Source organism: Budorcas taxicolor, chromosome 14 (genome assembly GCF_023091745.1).
Source record: "Budorcas taxicolor isolate Tak-1 chromosome 14, Takin1.1, whole genome shotgun sequence".
In the NCBI taxonomy this organism is placed as follows: domain Eukaryota; kingdom Metazoa; phylum Chordata; class Mammalia; order Artiodactyla; family Bovidae; genus Budorcas; species Budorcas taxicolor.
This window is the reverse complement of record NC_068923.1, coordinates 40,310,487-40,324,754: the sequence shown is the minus strand read 5'-3', so window position 1 is coordinate 40,324,754 and position 14,268 is coordinate 40,310,487. Positions and strand designations below refer to the sequence as shown.

The 14,268-nt window shown below is 44.4% G+C and overlaps 1 protein-coding gene across 1 annotated transcript in view; it reads right to left on the bottom strand.

The window, feature by feature from the left end:
• The window catches only part of CLVS1 (clavesin 1), a 147,032-nt gene that overhangs the window by 17,420 nt on the left and 115,344 nt on the right, over window positions 1–14,268 (bottom strand). Inside the window, exons 3-4 of the mRNA XM_052651918.1 lie at window positions 12,723–12,833; window positions 8,620–8,855 (exon numbers count right to left, since the gene is read on the bottom strand). Coding sequence (XP_052507878.1) covers window positions 8,620–8,855; window positions 12,723–12,833 — 347 coding nt within the window. The remainder of the gene's footprint in view (window positions 1–8,619; window positions 8,856–12,722; window positions 12,834–14,268) is intronic.

Below are 14,268 nucleotides of genomic sequence, written 5' to 3'. Positions count from 1 at the left end.
TACAAGCTTGAAGTTTACACATGTGCCAGAATGCATTGTTCCCAGACAATTGGAACTCAGTGGCCATCTGTGCTCCTAAAGCACATAATGAAAAGTGATCAGGCCCCAAGGACACTCACAAAAGCCCATTGGGTTCCCAAGGGGCCAGAAGACTGTTGGAAACTATGGCAGGGTTAGGATGATGTCTACCCACTGGAAGTGAAAGTGCTGTTCCTGAGGTCAGACCCAGGTCATTGGGTCATCAGAATATAGAGACATTTCCTTAAGCCCTGGAGCAGGCACATGCTGCCCCACAAGCTGCCTGCCCATCTCTGGACAGTGCAACTTGGGGCTGCCTGATATCCTGTGCTAGAGGACAGACCACCATATGGAGTGCGGGACTGGAAGAGAGGACCTATAAAGTCTGCTCCAACTGTTTCCAATTTTCCTGTCTCCTCTGGGCTTCCCAGGTGGCTCAGTTGCAGAGAATCTGCCTGCCAGTGCAGGAGACACAGGAGACTCGGGTTCGATCCCCTTGAGCAGGGAATGGCAACCCACTCCAGTATTCTTGCCTGAAAAAATCCCATGGACAGAGGAGCCTGGTGGGCTACAGTCCATACAGTTATAAAAGAGTTGAACATGACTGAGAGACTGAGCATACATATGCAAACACTTGGTCCTTAGGGGTCAAAAGATGCTCCGGATGCTGGCTGTTCTGTCCCTGTAATCTTCTAAGTCATCACAGACCTCTCTCCACGAGGCACCTGACAGCAGGCACAGTCTGACCGCAGGAGCGGTCCCTCTTCCTGGCATCGCTAGCACCAGGCTCCTCACTGCCATCCTGCTGCTGCCTGAAATCCCCAAGCAAAGGCTCAAGGTGCCACCACCAAGGACAGCAGGACTGCAGGGGTGATGAGATGTGTGTGAAATTGCCAGCTTCTCTGGCATGGTCTTCAACCTTAACTCTGATATATTCGGGCTTCCTTGGTGGCTCAAACGGTAAAGAATCTTCCCGCAATGCAGAAGACCCGGGTTTAATCCCTGGATGGGGAAGATCCCCCGGAGGAAGGCATGGCAACCCACTCCAGTATGCTTGCCTGGAGAATTCCAAGGATGGAGGAGCCTGGTATTTTACTATTCTCCAAACCCTGGGTCAGCTCTGCCTATCTCCCCAAAGACTTCCCCCAAGTCTTCCTGATTGAAATTAATGATGGCTTCCTCAGAGCATTGCAGCAGGTTCTTCCCCCTCCTTCACTGCACCTCTCTGCATGAAATATAGTTATCTGTGGGCACATCTTGTCTCCCCTAGAAGATCCCAGGAGGCAAGATCCAGGACAGTCTTGGTAAAGCAGGAGAATTAGCTCTTTCCATCTGAGAGCTGACAATTTGTTAATGTGACTGGGCAAATGCACGAAGAATGGGTTTGGGAGATGGTAAATTTTACTCAACATTAATTCATCTATATGCAGTGAGCAATACTTTGGCCACCTGATGTGAAGAGCTGACCCACTGGAAAAGACCCTGATGCTGGGGAAGATAAAAGGCAAAAGGAGAAGAGGGTGAGAGAGGATGAGATGGTTGGATAGCATCATGGACTCAATGGACATGAATTTGAGCAAACTCTAGGAGATAGCGGAGGACAGAGGAGCCTGGCATGTTGCTGTCCATGGAGTCACATAGTCAGACATGACTTAGCAACTGAACAACAAAGTGCAGTGTGCATGTAGAGCGTGACTGCTGTGTGTCTACTGTGTGCTGGATGTTGAGTTGGACTCTTGGGGAGGCAGTGAGATAAATTAAGAGTTAGTTAGACAAAGTCTTCACCCTCCAGAATTCACTGGCAAATAGTGGAAGGTGTCATCCCCTCTGACTCTCAACATTAACTCAGAAATGGGACTTGGAGCCAGGACATGTCTGGTCACCCAAGAGATGTAACTCAGATCATCTGGGGAAAGAGTGGCAAACTCCTACTTCATGCCCCTTCATCGTGGAACTTTAGACTGATCTAGGACAGAAGAACTGTACAAAAAAGATCTTCAAGACCAAGATAATCACGATGGTGTGATCACTCACCTAGAGCCAGACATCCTGGAATGTGAAGTCAAGTGGGCCTTAGAAAGCATCGCTATGAACAAAGCTAGTGGAGGTGATGGAATTCCAGTTGAGCTATTTCAAATCCTGAAAGATGATGCTGTGAAAGTGCTGCACTCAATATGCCAGCAAATTTGGAAAACTCAGCAGTTGCCACAAGACTGGAAAAGTCAGTTTTCATTCCAATCCCAAAGAAAGGCAATGCCAAAAAATGCTCAAATTACCGCACAATTGCACTCATCTCACACACTAGTAAAGTAGTGCTCAAAATTCTCCAAGCCAGGCTTCAGCAATACGTGAACCGTGAACTCCCTGATGTTCAAGCTGGTTTTAGAAAAGGCAGAGGAACCGAGATCAAATTGCCAACATCCGCTGGATCATCGAAAAAGCAAGAGAATTCCAGAAAAACATCTATTTCTGCTTTATTGACTATGCCAAAGCCTTTGACTGTGTGGATCACAAGAAACTGTGGAAAATTCTGAAAGAGATGGGAATACCAGACCACCTGACCTGCCTCTTGAGAAACCTATATGCAGGTCAGGAAGCAACAGTTAGAACCGGACATGGAACAACAGACTGGTTCCAAATAGGAAAAGGAGTATGCTAAGGCTGTATATTGTCACCCTGCTTATTAAACTTATATGCAGAGTACATCATGAGAAACGCTGGGCTGGAAGAAGCACAAGCTGGAATCAAGATTGCTGGGAGAAATATCAATAACCTCAGATATGCAGATGACACCACCCTTATGGCAGAAAGTGAAGAGGAACTAAAAAGCCTCTTGATGAAAGTGAAAGAGGAGAGCGAAAATGTTGGCTTAAAGCTCAACATTCAGAAAACGAAGATCCTGGCATCTGGTCCCATCACTCCATGGGAAATAGATGGGGAAACAGTGGAAACAGTGTCAGACTTTATTTTTTTGGGCTCCAAAATCACTGCAGATGGTGACTGCAGCCATGAAATTAAAAGACGCTTACTCCTTGGAAGAAAAGTTATGACCAACCTAGATAGCATATTGAAAAGCAGAGACATTACTTTGCCAACAAAGGTCCGTCTAGTCAAGGCTATGGTTTTTCCAGTGGTCACGTATGGATGTGAGAGTTGGACTGTGAAGAAAAGCTGAGTGCCGAAGAACTGATGCTTTTGAACTGTGGTGTTGGAGAAGACTCTTGAGAGTCCCTTGGACTGCAAGGAGATCCAACCAGTCCATTTTGAAGGAGATCAGCCCTGGGATTTCTTTGGAAGGAATGATGCTAAAGCTGAAACTCCAGTACTTTGGCCACCTCATGGGAAGAGTTGACTCATTGGAAAAGATTCTGATGCTGGGAGGGATTGGGGGCAGGAGGAGCAGGGGACGACAGAGGATGAGATGGCTGGATGAGACGGTCCATCACTGATTCGATGGACGTGAATCTGAGTGAACTCTGGGAGTTGGTGATGGACAGGAAGGCCTGGTGTGCTGCGATTCATGGGGTCGCCAAGAGTCGGACATGACTGAGCAACTGAACTGAACTGAACTGAGGGTGTGATGGTCTGAGGGTAGATAGGGATAGAGACAGGCCACATGAGATTCCTGTCCATGCAGAGATTGGAGAGAAAAGCCTAGCACAAGAGTTGAGGACAGAATGTGTTAAGGAAAAGCAGGGAGTGTGTCCTATCTTAGAGAGGGCACAAACCCAGAACAGGGAACCGGCGTGCCCAGGTCTGAATCCCAGCTTGGCCATTTACTCACAGCGTGATCTTGGGCATTCTTAACCACTCTATGTCTCAGTTTCCCCATTTGTAAAAATGAGAATAAAGACAGTATCTTTTTCTTACAGTTGTGGTAAGGACTTAAAGAGTTTAATGAGCTAAGGGCTCGGAACAGTGTCAAAGTGTGAGTTGTCACTACAGTTGTCACTGTGTTGTAGTCTGGACTGAGGGGCGGTCAGGACTTGGGTGCTAAGGTTAGTCCCTTCCCTGTAGAGGCCACAAAATCAACAACCTCTCAGCCACCATGACCACCACTTCCCAGTGAAGGTAGTAACCTGGGGAGCAAATGAATTTTCCAATCTGGTCCATCCAAGCAGGGAGATTTTCTAGACATTTGAGTGTAATCATCATGACCGAGCAGGAAATATACAGCTTCTCCTCCTCTCAGACATTTTTTACTGTTACCCATTGTTTACCATTTACCAAAAGAAGACTTCCAACAGAGACGCTCTTCCTGAAACCCAGCAGGATCCCAGGGGACCTTCCCAGGAGGCCCTTCCCTATATCCTCTGCTCTAGCTCTTCTCTGAAGCATCTAGATAACAGTATTTGATGCACATTTCCTGAGTTGTTTTGCAAATGTGAAAAACCCTTCCCTCTTAAACAGACGAAAGATGTTAACTACTGAGCACATAGCCCCAGACCTCCTGGAACCTAAGGACTGACCATGTGAACCCCTGTGACACCACCCTGTGACCTCACCGTCAGTCAATCAGAGAACTGTGCAGAAGCTGCCCAAGTACCCTGCTACAGCACCCTTCTCCCCACCTGACTTTTTCTGTTTGTTTTAATTATTTTATCTATTTTAATTGGAGGACAATTACTTTACAATATTGTGGTGGTTTTTGCCATACATCAACATGAATCAGCCACAGGTGTACATGTGTCCCCCATCCTGAACTCCCCTCCACCTCTCTCCCCATCCCCTCCCTCTGGGTTGTACCAGAGCACCGTTTTGGGGTGCCCTGCTTCATGCATCAAACTTGCACTGGTCATCTACTTTACATATGGTAATATACATGTTTCAATGCCCACCTGCCTTTTAAAAATGCTTTGCTGAAACCCTTTGGGGAGCTCAGTGCTTTTTAGCCATGAGCCACCAGTCTCCTTGCAGGACCCTGCAGTAAACCTTTCCCGGTTCCAAACTCCAGTGTTTCAGTTTGTTTGGCCTCACTGTGTGTCAGGTGCATGAACTTGTGTTAGTATTCCTTTCCCAAACTTCTCCAGAATTTAGCTGTCTTTCTGCAGATTCAGCATCAGTTCTGGCCTCATCTTCTCACCTGAGCCTCCATATCAGCCTTTTGATGGCTTTTAGTCCCTCTTCTCTGCTAATTCCATGATCTTTACAAAACTCAGATCATAACTGTGTTTAACTATGTCTGGTGGGAAAATACAAATGAAAACAAAAATAGCATATGGCTGTCCCACCATCAGGCTTATGATTAAAACTGCATCAAAAACAGACAACTCATGGTAAAGATCAGATTTGTGGTCACCAGAGGCAGTGGGTAGGAGGAGGGAAAATTGGATGAAGGTTGTCAAGAGGTACAAACTCTCAGTTATAAGATAAGTAATGGGACTCCCCTGGTGCTCTGGGGGCTAAGACTCCATGCTCCATATGCAGGGGGCCTGAGTTCCATCCCTGGTCAGGGAACTAGATCCCACAGGCCACAACCAAGAGTTCTCATGCCACAGCTAAGACCTGGCGCAGCTGAAGAAATAAATAAAATATTTTTTCAAAAAGCTAAGTTAAGTTCTAGGAATATAATTGTACAATATGATCGATAGAATTGAAACTGCTCTTATGTTATATGTAAAAGTTGTTAAGAGAGTATGTCTTCAGAGTTCTCATTACACAGAACCAAAGTTTTTTCTATTTATTTAATTTTATATTTATATGAAATGAGGGATGTTCACTAAATGTATGGGATAATCATTTCATCCTGTATGTAAGTCACATCATTATATTGTACACCTTGTGTGTGCTCAGTTGCTCAGTCATGTCCGACTCTTTGTGACCCCATGGTCTGTAGCCTGCTAGGCTCCTCTTGCCTGGAATTCTCCAGGCAAGAATACTGGAGTGGGTTGCCATGCCCTCTTACAAGGGATCTTCCTGACCCCAGGATCAAACCCGCATCTCCTGCCTCTCCTGCACTGCAGGCGGATTCCTTCCCCACTGAGCCATCTCAGAAGCATTATGTCAATTATAACTCAGGAGAAAAAAAGTGAAGTCTGCTAATATCAAGCACTTTTAATGGGTCTGAGAGGGATATTCTCACACACCCAAAATGGGAGTAAGGTCATTTTGGAGGGTCTCTAGGCAGCGTGATTGAAATTTAAGGTGCACAGTCCTCTGACCTAGCAGCTACAAGGCTCCACATCTACCCAGAGGAACATTCCCATGAGAACGAAGGAAGCACATCAAAAAGATTCATTGAGCCCTGCTTAGAACAGAGAAGAAAGCTCAGAAAAAATCTAAAAGTCCGTCAGAAGAGAAATGGCTGCACTGTGATATATCCACTTTCTGGAACATGACACAGTGCTGAAGACATGAGCTACACCTAGCATTACCGACATCAAAGGAGCTTACGTAAAGACAGATGAGCTATGTCTGTCCCCCTTCATATTCATACGTTGATGTCCTCACCCCCAGTATCTCAGACTGTGACTGTATTTGGAGATAGCATCTTTAAGGAGGTTATTAAGATATTGACCAAAGAAGGTGGGCCCTAAGCCAATATGAGCAGTGTTCTTGTAAGAAGAGGAAATTAGGATACGGATAAAGATGCATGAAGGGAAAACCCAGTGAAGACACAGAGAGAAGATGGCCATCTACAAGCCAAGGAGAGAGGCCTCAGAAGGCACCAACCTGCAGACACCTTAATCTTGGACTTGTAGCTCCCATACTATGAGAGAATCTTTCTATTGTTTAAGACAGTGGTCCCCAACCTTTTTGGCACCAGGGACCGGTTTCATGGAAGACAGTTTTTCTATGGACCAGGGTGGCAGGAGGGGATGGTTTCAGAATGATTCAGGCACATTACATTTATTTTGCATTTTATTTCTATTATTACATTGTGATATATAGGGTCTTCCCAGGTGTAACTAGTGATAAAGAATCCGCTTGCCAATGCAGGAGATACAAGAAATGCAGATTTGATCCCTGGGTTGGGAAGATCCCCTGGAGGAGGAAATGACAACCCACCCCAGTATTCTTGCCTGGAGAATCCCATGGACAAAAGAGCCTGGTGGACTACAGTCAATGAGGCCGCAGAGAGATGGACACAACAGAGCAACTGAGCACGCTACCTTATAGTATATATGATGAAGTAATTATATAACTCACCATAATACAAAACCAGAGGGAACTCTGAGCTTGTTTTCCTGCAGATAGATGGTCCCATCCAGGGATGATGGGAGAGCAATAGGGAGCAGCTGTAAATACAGATGAAATTTCACTCTCTTGCCTGGTGCTAACTTCCTGCTATGTGGCCCGGTTCCCAACAGGCCACAGACCAGTATTTTGGCCATGGACTAGTATTGGACCAGTACTGGGTTAGGGACCCCTGATTTAAGGTACCTAGTCCATTTTTGACTGTGGTACGTTGTCACAGCAGCCCTATTGAACTAGACCACACAATACACAATATTAGATATTTTCTCTGCGTGTATATAGCTATGTGTAATGTATGGAAAAGAGAATGGAAGGGCTCACCCCAGTCCAACCCTTCCTTTGGGGAGGCATAGAGATTGAGACTGGGGACTAGGGGTTGAAAAGGTAAAATAAGGCTTTACTGATTATAATAACAAAGTACTTGCACATTATTTGTATATCAATTTTAAAAGCCCTCACTCATGGTCTTCTATTGACTACAGCATACAATTTACTTCCCCACCTGCAACCAGCCATCTGTAGAACTTCATTCCCGCTCTCACTCCTGAAGCTTTCACACCAATTTGCCACACCAGACTATCCCACCCCTCCACAGTCTCCACACCTCTGTCTGTCTTGTCTTTTCCCCTCTGTAAGCCTGAGCTGCTGATTCTCATCCTTTAGAGCCCAGCTCAGCTGTTGCTCACAGTAGAAATAGGTTGCTAGAAGTCTTACTTGGCAGATTTTTCCCAAGGCCCTCTTCTCTGTTTTTTTTTCTTTTATGTCTTTATTCATTTTCATACTCCCAGTTCCCGATCAGTGCCTGTGGCCAAGTAAATGCTCAATGAATGGTTCCAAATGCACTGATGATGGCAACATTTTCTAGCAGGTTGCTTTTTCCTCCAATGTGTCTCAAAGGCCCCACATTTCATTCTGTGTGAATTAACAGACTCCCTTGAGACCAAAACCGTAATCACGACATGACCAAGGGCCAGGCCTTCTACTGCTTCTTTCATACAATGGGGACGACAGTATTTCTGAGCTAGCCAAGTCGCATTTACTTTCAATTTTGGTGAAATCAACTGAGAATGTATTGCAATTTATTTTATTCAAGTTCTGTGCCCATAAAGGTCTTCAATTACTTAACTCACAATGCATGCATGCTCAGTCACGTCTGACTCTTTGCAACCCCATGGACTGTAGCCCGCCAGGCTCCTCTGTCCATAGGATTTTCCAGGCAAAACACTGGGGTGGGTTGACATTCCCATCTCCTGGGGTTCTTCCTGACCCAAGGATCGAAACTGAGTCTCCTGCACTGCAGGCAGATTCTTTATCATCTGAGCTACCAGGGTTACCTGAAATAGCCCCTATATAAAAAATGCTTCTTGAGCTCTAACTGGAAGGCTCTGCTAACCCAGACCTTACCTCTTCATTGGCTTGGGTGAGCACTCTCTCTCCAGATTGGAGGATGTGTGTTTCACGTGCATTGCATTATAGGAAGTGTGAGTGTAGTCATTTTCATCGCTGTAGTCAGGACCAAGCAACGTCCGGGCCCATGTTCCCATGTCATAAGGAGGAAGAGTGCCTCCAAATTCAGATGGCAAAAATTCAGGATGTATTAGCTGGTGGAGGCTGTTTAAGTTGTTTCCATGCAGGAAAATCTGGAAAGGAAAATAATAAGCAAGGAAAAAAAATCCAAAACATATGATCGAGCATTTAACCTAATGCACAGTCTAGCAGTGACAAAATAGATGTGCTGTTGGTGATCATGGAGTTTAAAGAGGCATTCAATTTTGTGTCTGTGGCTTAGTCTTCATAAAATGTTAATTTATTGCTCAGAAAGGGGACTGAATTAAGTCTTTAAAAATGAAGTTCATGAATAAATTGGGTATTTTTTGGCCATGGTCCAAATTTACACGTATAGTCATCTCTTAATTATCCCTGCAGATGAAAAGAGTAGGAATGTAGACCCTCCAAACCCCTGATCATGCTTCATGCACACCACATTGCACTGTTCTTTTCCTTAAGCTTCCTCTAGACCCTCCTCAATGTTCCCCATCCCTCCCTGGCCTACATCTAGTGGCAAAGACTTCCTCAATCTGCCCCAGTGACACCTGCCCACTTGACTCCGATTCCCCAAATTAAATGTTCATTGTGAGATGACTTCTAAGTTTTTCTGATTTGTTCATTGATGTCTTTCTCTCCCATAGGAGAGGGCTTCTCTGGTGGCTCAGTCATGAAGAATCTGCTTGCCAATGCAGGAAACACAGATTCCATCCCTGGATCTAGAAGATCACTCCAGTAGTCTTGCTGGGGTAATCCCATGGATAGAGGAGCCTGGTGGGCTACAGTCTATGGGATGGCAAAACAGCTGGACATGACTGAACAACTCAACAATGAAACAACCTCCATAGGAAGAGCAGGATGCTCAGGAAAGGGACCTTTTTTTTTTTTTTTTTTTTTTACCCCTTTTAATACTCTCCTAGCTCCCAGGGTGGTGTGGGCACAAGGAAAACTCTCAGTCACTTCTTAAGCAATGGAACTGGACACTGTGACCTGGGAATTTATTGTGAGATATTTTTGCAACAATTTTCTGTTTCTGTCTGGATTTGCCAATACCCTCCACAAACAAGTTTGCATCTTCAAAGCATATAATGGATGGTGATGTAATTAGCCATAGGGGAGAAAACACCCCCAAATAATATTTTCAAATGAATCCATAAAGTGGATAAGCCACAAGTCGATAATTACCATTGCTTGTAATTTAGGAATTGACTCCTGAAAGTTTATTCAAAGTGCATCTGTATAATGACATCGATTTCCACACTTCTTCATGTTGCAGGCTCAATGCGCATTAATTGTTCCCAAGTACAGGGCCAATTATACACACACATGCACACACTTAACCATGAAGAAATGTATGAATAAATGTGATTTTTAAAATTCTTACATATACTATAATAATATATCGTGTAAGTATTACATTACGCTGTTACTACAGGCATCTCTTGTCTATTGTGCTTTGCTGCACTTAAGAGATATTATACTTTTTATAAACCAAAAGTTTGTGGCACCCTTATATCAAGCAAGTCTATTGGTGCCCTTTTTCTAAAGTGTTAGTAAACCTCGTGTCTCTATGTCACATTTTGATAATTCTCTTAATATTTCAAACTCATTCATTATTATTATAATAGTCATGGTGATCTGCGATCAGTGATCTTTGATGTAACTATTACAATTTTTTGTTGTTGTTTTGTATTTTTAATTAAAGTATGAACTTTTTTTTAGACATAATGCTATTTCACACTTAATAGACTACAGTCTAGTGTAAATGTAACTTTTTTATACACTGGGAAACAGAAAAAAAAATACATGTGATTTGCTCTTTCATGATGCTTGCTTTTTTGCAGTGGTCTGGAACCTAACTCACAACATGTCTGAACGGTGTATATTATTAGTATAATGTACTATGTAAGTATATAATAAATATTTGCTTTATATAAAATAAAATTTAGGCTACACTCTGCAGCATATGAGACCTTGGTTCCCTGATCAGGGATCAAACCTGTGGCCCCTGCATTGGAAGGCAGAGCCTTACTCCCTACCTTGCCCTGTTGTACTGAATTTTAACTTGTGATGTAACAACATCATTTAAAGAGGAAGGAGACAAGAAGCTAAGTGCTAAAATTCTTCACAGGAATACTGTAGCACTTCAGGAAACAATGCACATTTTCTGACACTGGATGGTTGGGTATGACTGAATTTTAACAAGAATTTTTTTTTAAGAAATTCACATATTCTGGCTTTTGCAGAATGTCTCAGTAGAGGAAGTATAGTATTTGAAATGTGGAAAAGCTGGAGCTAAACACTGGTCCTGGTACCCACGCACCCACCCAAAACATCCAGTTCTCATAGGAAAAGGTGCGTTGTTGAAACTGGCCTTCTCTCTGGGGGTCCTGTGGAGTGAAGGAACTTGGCAGGTAGGAAGCGGAATCCCCATTTGTCAGATTCTGTTTTGCACCCAGAGAACCAGGAAGCTCCTTCCTTCAGTGGCAGAGCACACATGTTGGTTGCCTTGTGGGAGGAAATGCCGTGGCTCCTTCCTGAGTAGAAGATGAGGCCAGTGGGAAGCACGACGCCATGCTGGGAACCGTATAAGGCACTTCTCGGCTCTTATCACCATCGTGAGCCCCAGACAGATCTCAGAATGTCCTAGAATGCCTCTGCCTCCTGAGGCTGGCCAATTCTAGTCCCAGGTTCCATATTCATTTGCAGACAGGAGAATTACCCTGCATCCCATACCCAATGGCAATGTTTCCTAATGATCTGGAAACAGCTGAGCTTTAGGAGTTGGAAACCCTGCAGAGTGTGTGTATGTGGCAGGGATCCCCCTCATTATCATTCCCCTCTGAGTACTCTGAGCTCTTTCCCAGCATGGAGTCCCTGGGACATAGAGGCTTATATGTGCGCTAAGTTGCTTTAGTCGTGTTTGAATCTTTGCGACCCTTTGGACTGTAGCCTGCCAGGTTTCTTTGTCCACAGGATTCTCCACTCAAGAATACTGGAGTGAGTTGCCATGCCCTCTCCCAGGGGATCATCCCAACCCAGGGATTGAACCCGTGTCTCTCATGTCACCTGCATTGGCAGACAGATTCTTTATCACTAGCGCCACCTGGGAAGCCCAGCGGCCTGTATAAGGTACTGTAAAACTGACTCTTGTTCCCTTAAGAGGTGGTGTCCCTGAGCTAGGTGATAGCTGAAATCAGAAAGCTTATAAGAAAAGAGAGCTAAATAGGAAAGAGAAATGAGTGTTCCAGAGTCTCTCCTACAAGAATGACTTTATGCTGTGTGTCTCATAAAATTACCCCAACCACTCTGATGTGGGTGTTAGTTTTTCCATTTTATAAATGAGGAAACAGAGATTCAAAGAGAGGTTAAAGAATGCTTGGTTTCTCAGCTAATCAGAATGTCGGGGGTGGGGGGGCAGGGGAAATCTGCTGGAGGATGCTGGCTTCCCAAATGACATCAGCTGATACAATCAAGATTTTAAAAGCCTTTTTCCTGTGAGCATTATTATTTTTAAAGAAGAATGCATTCCCGGCCTCAAGGGTGATGGAGCTGGCAGCTATGACCCAAGAGTCATGGGGAAAAAGGCAAACCATCAACATTCTTCATAGAGATAACACATTCACAGGACAAAATGTAAGTTCTTAAAATATTCAGTGAACAGGAAGCTGTTTGACCTGGCATCTCCCACAAGCATTTACTGTAAAAGGGGCATCTGGCATTTGCATGCCTTCAATGCTTCCTTTGGTTTGTCACCAGGACGCTAAACTAACCCAGTGCCACTAAATTATTGATTAAATCCAGGCCATTTGCAAAACTCCAGCTGAGGCTCAAAAGCTCAGGGACTGCAGAAAAGCAAAAAAAAAAACACACAGTGAAAAATAAAGACAGAGGGAGACTGAGTAGAGGGGCTCTGCAGTTGTCCCTCTGAACCTCCCCTTGTTGGGTTTTGTTTTCATTACCCGTTTCCTGGTCTTGTCTTTAAGGAATGGCTTGATGAGCGTGTACAGGGCATGAATGTACCAGGGCTGGTTGACAAAATGGACTCCTCCAAAGCGGGCAGGAAAGCTGTCCTGGGTGGAAAGAGAGAAACACACAGTGATCAGCACACATCACAGGTTAGATGGGCACAGCCGGACCGCCTCCTTGAGGGCCTGCTTCTTTTCAGGAATTGAAACATCAGCGAATGGTGGAAGAGAGAGGAAACACACCTACCTCCCGTTTGTTAAGGTTCCCTCTGTTCCCATCATGTCTCTGTTCCCCTGCAACTCCACAACTAAGATATCATGCATCATGCCTGTCGTTTCTGAGTCACAATCATGTGACCCCCGACACTGCACTGGGACACTTGCAGCCTGGATGGTGAAGGGGCTGGGATTCTCCGTGGCATCAGAGAACCCAGGCTTCAGTTCTCATGAGCCCTACAAGAAGGCTCTGTTTACCCTCATTCTCTGCTTTGCTGCCCCAGCCCTCCCCCATGAGGTATCATGACCATAACTAAACCTTCTGGGTGATGGAGGCTGTGTAGGAAGCTGGTGGAAAAGGATTTCAAAGGCTGTTCAGAGTTGGGGCTCCCTGAAGTCCTTCAAAGTCTGACAACGTCCAACATTTGTGGCTTCTTTTTCACCAATTTCAGAACTAGCTCCTTATTTCATCCCGGGACCCACCCTCCCCCAGTAGGTTCCAGGGACAGACACATGCTCACTGATGGGCTAGCAGACTCCCCTAACTGAGGTCCTCTTTTCCTGCAGATGAACACGTGAAGGGTGTATATTATTAGTATAATGTACTATATAAGTATATAATAAATATTTGCTTTTTATAAAATAAAATTTAGTTTTTTAAATATAGGAAATATAAATACTTTTAAAAATGTTTCTAATTTTAGAATCCAGCTCAGGGCATACTCTTAGAAACTGAGAAGCTGCTCTGGGTGCTAATTAGACCCACAGAACAAAGGACCTTGATCATGAACCCTGAGCTGGTCCCACAGCACCAGGTTCTGTGCTCCTGAGGCAGGGCTTCTGAAGACTGCATTCATTGTGGTTAATGGAATTAAAAAAGAAGGAACATCTAACGTGATTCGAATTGCCAAGCATTATGGCTATCAATTTTACGGCAACAAACATCTTTGTAGAACGTTAGCAAGATGGAGTGAAAGCAGAAGTCTCCTATCTGAGCTGACAGTTCAGGCCACTGGCTGCTCTTTGCAGTGTATGAAATGCCCTGTGTGGATCTTTTTTAGTAACAAGGAAAGAGAGCTATTAACTTTTTTCAGAAGCCTTTGAGTCTATAGGCTCCCTGGGCAATTTCTACACTGAGACCTAGTTTCCAATGTAAGTACATGGAACTGTGCTTAAAGGTTGACCTTTAAAAAAACTTAACAATAATTTTGCCTCTATCTAGACAAACAATAATTTTGCCTCTATTTCTAGACGTTTTATGGGCTTCCCAGGTGGCACAAGTGGTAAAGGACCCACCTGCCAGTGCAGGAGACACAAGAGACAT